At 32.8% G+C, this 5,456-nt stretch overlaps 1 protein-coding gene across 1 annotated transcript; it reads right to left on the bottom strand.

Moving 5' to 3' along the window:
* Positions 1-683: 683 nt before the first annotated feature.
* LOC142613721 (7-deoxyloganetin glucosyltransferase-like) lies at positions 684-2,650 on the bottom strand. Its single transcript, XM_075786193.1, has 2 exons — positions 2,079-2,650; positions 684-1,750 (listed from the first exon to the last, which is right to left on the bottom strand). Exons 1-2 carry the CDS (start codon positions 2,593-2,595, stop codon positions 816-818), a joined length of 1,452 nt encoding a protein of 483 aa, XP_075642308.1. The 5' UTR covers positions 2,596-2,650; the 3' UTR covers positions 684-815.
* Positions 2,651-5,456: the final 2,806 nt, after the last annotated feature.

Here is a 5,456-nt window from a genome sequence, read left to right as displayed (position 1 = left end):
GCTTTCATAAAAATAAAAAAAAAATAAAAATAAAAAACAAAGAAAAGAAGAAGAGATAGTCAAAATGTATGCTTAAAACGGATTAGTAATCATATATAAAAAGAATTTGGATACAGTGGATTACTTATCGTGTTGAAAATGTAGTTTTGCTGTCTCTACGATGCCGTGTACAGGTACAAATAGTTAGCTCATAAAATAAAATAAAAGTACAAATACTAATAAAAGACATTTTTTTGCATTTTTTGTCAGCATTGAAGAAATACTAGTTTGACTTGATTTGTTTTTAATATTTAGTTATAAAATTTATTAGTTTTTTAATTCTAAATATCGTTTGGTTCATGTTTTGCCGCCATAAACATCACGTCTTAAGTTTCGTAAAAATATTTAAGGTGTTTAAATACTGTTTATTTTATTAAAATTAAAAAATTATTATTAAAAATATTATAAATAAAAATAAAAATTAATTAAAATAATATAATAAAATTTATAAATAGTACTAAAAAGAATATAATAAAATTTATAAATAATAATAAAAATAAACTAAATAGTAAAATAATTTTTTCCTTTCATTTTAATCAAAAGACACCCTCAGACCAGAAAGATTACCAGCGAAAAATTAAAATATAAAAGAACAAAGTGAGGGGACAAGAAAATCGTAGGAGGATAAACCAGAAACCGACTAGTAGTTGCAAAATATAGTTTAGATCTCAGCAAAGGAAAAAAATAAAAGAAAGGAACTGGATAACAATAAGTTACAACAAGAAGCTTCTATAATTAAGCATATTATAAACACCCTTTAATTAGTCTAATAAAACCTAATTTGTTGAGGCTAGAAGCACATGATTAATTATTTTGTCCAAATTCACGAAAGACGACCCAGTAGCGTCAGTGGCCTCTTCTGTCAATTTCTTCCACTCAATAGCTTTCTTCTTCAACTTTTGTCCCTTCTCTCCCACCATCAGCTCTCTAACAAGGCTCTCTATTTCACCTCTCTTTGCATCATTCAATATTTCCATGCCTATGCCCCATTCAATGCAAGTATAACGACAGTTGGTTAATTGCTCAGCAAAGAAAGGCCAAGAGATCATTGGCACTCCTCCACACATGCTTTCAAGCGTGGAATTCCATCCACTATGAGTTAAGAACCCACCAATAGATGGGTGACTCAAAACATCTTCTTGAGAACACCAATTTGCTAAGAGACCCCTTTCTTTGGTCTCTTCTAAGAACTCAGGAGGAAGAACAGCCAAGTCCCCTCTTACAAGATCAGGCCTTATGATCCACAAGAATGCTTGCTTGCTATTTGCTAGTCCCCAAGCAAACTCAATTAATTGGTTGCTAGTCATGACAGTGATGCTTCCAAAATTCACATAAACAACAGAGTTTGGTTCTCTTTTGTCTAGCCATTCGATACACCCTGCATCTTCTTTCCAAAGGTTTGATCCAATCAATTTATAACTGTTATCAGGGATTTGATTTACGAGAAGTTGTAGAGGACCAATGGAGCAAATAGAAGGATACATGGTCGAAAGTCCCTCTAATACTTCATGCTCTAAAGCTTCAAAAGTATTTAAGATGACAGCAGAAGCTCTCTCAGCTCTCTCAGCTTCAACCATTGCAAAATTTAGCATAACATCATCTGGGTCCGTGGTTGCAATGAAGCTCGGAAGATCCCTCAAACGGATGCCTTTTATGCCTGGAATCCAATCTATGACTGTATCTAAATGCCCATTTGTCAAATAACTCTCATCTGCGCATAGAAATTGCATAATCAATATCAAAATTACGATAAAAATTCATACAAGTAAATATATTGGTACTACAATATCTAGAAATGGATCAATTACATAGTTTGTGTTAAATTTTATAAATCTAAAAATGTACAAACTTTCATGTTATTTAAAATTTTACAGAAAAATAGATTAAAAATATATAATTTTAATGGATGAAATGAAGATGATGTTCATGTTGTACAATATTGAATATCGATCCTAGTTGACCTTTTGGGATGACTTATGGTCCCAATTTTATAAACAGAGCGTCTCACTAATATAAGACGTGTTTAAGTTAATTAATACCTTTGAGTGGTGTTAGACCCTTCTCAATGAGACGGCGATATTGAGCATACCCCATGAACCCACATGCACTGGTTGTCCAGAAAAGAACATCAGGAATGCCCAGTTCAGCTGCTGCGTCTAGAGTGAAGCTCATGACACCATCAGAAACAATGCAAGTGACTGGAGGAACATGGGAAGAAGAAGTGTCATTCAGTTTCAAAAGAAGGTTTCTAAAGGGAGTTAAGCAATGTTTTTGTGTGGAGGCACATAGGGATGGTATGTCTTGGGTGGCATCAATATCAGACTCAGGAAGACCGTCAGTAATGGTTTCGAACTGAAAGGAGGGAAGGGCATTGAGAGAGTCGGGACCTCGGGATTTCAACAGGCGCTTATGGTTGTACTCTGTGTTTACAAAGGTGATATGAAAGCCTTTGTAGTGAAGGATTTTTGCTAGCTTTAGCATGGGGTTTATGTGGCCTTGAGCTGGGTAGGGGACACAAACTGCATGAGGTTTCTCCGTTAAACTTGGGGCACCCATTTTCTCTCTGTCTAAGGCCTAAGCAAGCAAGCAGAACTGCAAATGAGAAGGATGTTTTTTCGGGCAAGAGAATTGGCTTTATTTATAGAGCCCAAAGAGGTAAAAGATTTGCTCTCTCCTCAGCCATCGCAAATAATGAATTGAAGTCAAATAAATCATACGCGCATGCCGACGTACTTTTTTTTTATTTTTTTTTATTTTTAACATTACGTACGGCTAAAAGCGATGGTCATTTACGCCTCTGACTGAAACTGAAAATCGAAATTTGAAATCAACCATATTGTTTCATTCACATCCATGCAACAGTTCTAGATATTCAGAAAAAAGTGAATAAAAAAAAAAATTGTATAGTAATAAACAGTAAACACTGAATTTGGATCCTCTCGGGGGCAAGGGTCCCTGACTTTTTAAAATTCTCATGAAGTATAATACTAAATTTGTAAGAATAAAGAAACCAGAAGATGAAATAGTATATGAGATTCTACGAGTTCTCATTCACACGATCCGGTAAGTTTTTTATAACGTGTAATAATGTAAATTCTTAAGTTGGTTGGGGTAAGACTTACTGTGGGTTTGGCATTTTCTTAATTGCTTTTTTCTTTTTGACTAAGTTTTTTTTTTGAACAAATAATCTAACTTTTACCTTTTTCAAAAATATCTTAAATTATTCAAAAAAAAAAATGTTATAACTTTTTTCCATACATTTAACATAAAAATTACCAAAAATTATCTTTTATAAACATGTAATAAGTTATTGAATATTACAGAATTCGAAAACAAAACTTTACTCTACTTATTGGAGTCTTTTGGGTAAATATTGGTAAAAATCAAGTTTTTTGGGGTTATAGTCACTGTTCAAAGTTATTTGGGGAAATGAGGAGAGAGAGTGAATTTCGGCAACAGTGTTGCCGAAATTCGAAGAAAAGTATGAGAGAGAAAATGCAATCTGAGGAGAGAGAAATTTTGAGAATTTCGGCAACAGTGTTGCCGAAATTCCTTCTGCCCAGCCTGCCCGCGTGAGTGCTCAAAAGGAAAAAATAAAAACGGTTTGCGGCAATCCCATTGCCGAAAATGGAGGGAAAAGAAAAAAAAAAATTGAATTATGGCAATGGGATTGCCGAAATAGGGGGAAAAAAAAAAAAAAGAGAAATGTGGCAATGGTAGTGCCGAAATAGTGGGGGAGAAAAAAAAAAGAAAAAGAAAAAAAAAAGAGAAATGTGGCAATGGTAGTGCCGAAATAGTGGGGGAGGAAAAAAAAAAAAAAAAAAAAGAGGGAAATGTGGCAATGGTAGTGCCGAAATAGGGGGGGAGAAAAAAAAATGTGGCAATGGTAGTGCCGAAATAGTGGGGGAGAAAAAAAAAAAAAAAAAAGAAATGTGGCAATGGTAGTACCGGAATAGTGGGGAGGAAAAAAAAAAAAAAGTGAAATGTGGCAATGGTAGTGCCGAAATAGGGGGGAGAAAAAAAAAAAGAAAAAAAAAAGGGAAATGTGGCAATGGTAGTGCCGAAATAGTGGGGGAGGAAAAAAAAAAAAAAAAAGAGAAATGTGGCAATGGTAGTGCCGAAATAGGGGGAAAAAAAATTGTGGGTATTGTGGCAATGCTATTGTCGAAAATGTGAAAAAAATTATTAAAAAAAAGAGGAAAATCAATTGTGGCAATGACATTGCCGAAATAGAAGGATTCCTATCTACATCTTCAATTTCAAGTACATATATTCTAATACGTGAAAGTTATATAAAAAAAATATTTTGATGTGACAAGACTTGAATAAAACATTGCTGAGATTCTTTGCTAAGAATCAAACAAGACTTGAAGAATAATTTCTGCAAGAGAAATATGATTGATGTAACAAAAAGCCTGGAACTCATGAATTGAAAATGGTTGATAGAATTATAAGGGGAATAAGAGTGAAGAAGAAGGCTGATATAATTTATAGGGGGAAAAGAGTGGAAAATAAGAAACGTGAAAACTAAAGTAATATTGGTGCTGTTTAAATAAGATGCAAATTTCGTATAAGTTAAATTCTTAGATTTTAAATTGTACTAATAAAAATTGACCAAATACAGCAAGGACCATCTCTGCAAAAAATCTCAAAGTGTCTCTGTTTTTTTGTTGTTTGCACCGTGCACATCAATCATTTTTTCTTCCATAAATTTCTCCCATGCATGGATAAGAATCTGAATAAGAATATCTATGTACTTTAAATTGTACTAATAAAAATTTACCAAATACAACACAGTTCATAAAAAAACAAAAAGTCAAAAAGATGAGGAGACTTGTTACAGTGAGGAGGAATAAAAAGTAAAAAGAATCTCTGAAACCAAATTTTAGGCGTGATATGGTTTTATTTGAATCATTTCAGGCAGAAAATAAGAATGAGAGGAAGAGGTGAATATTTTCACAACAAATTATAAGTGTCAGGTTGTTACTAGTTGTTATTGTTAGCGCAAAAAAGTATCTTAGCGTTGGGTTCAAATTTGAACCAACAACAACTAACTACCTATGATTTATTGTAAAAATATTGTAAAAATAAAAATGTTGTGTACGATTTTTTTTCCTTTTATTTTGGCAATACCACTGCAAAGAATCTCTGTAAAATTCTCAGTTTTTTTTGTTTTTTTGTTGTTTACATCGTGCACATCAATCATTTTTTCTTCTATAAATTTCTCTCATGCATGGATTAGAATCTGAATAAGAATATTTATGTACTTTAAATTGTACTAATCAAAATTTACCAAATACAACACAGTTCATAAAAAAACAAAAAGCCAAAAAGATGAGAAGACTTGTCACAACACAGTTCATAAAAAAACAAAAAGCCAAAAAGATGAAGAGACTTGTTAAAACACAGTTCATAAA

This window comes from Castanea sativa, chromosome 10, assembly GCF_040712315.1.
Source record: "Castanea sativa cultivar Marrone di Chiusa Pesio chromosome 10, ASM4071231v1".
Classification (NCBI taxonomy): Eukaryota; Viridiplantae; Streptophyta; class Magnoliopsida; order Fagales; family Fagaceae; genus Castanea; species Castanea sativa.
Note: the sequence above shows the minus strand (reverse complement) of the source record. Positions and strands in the feature narration are given on the sequence as shown.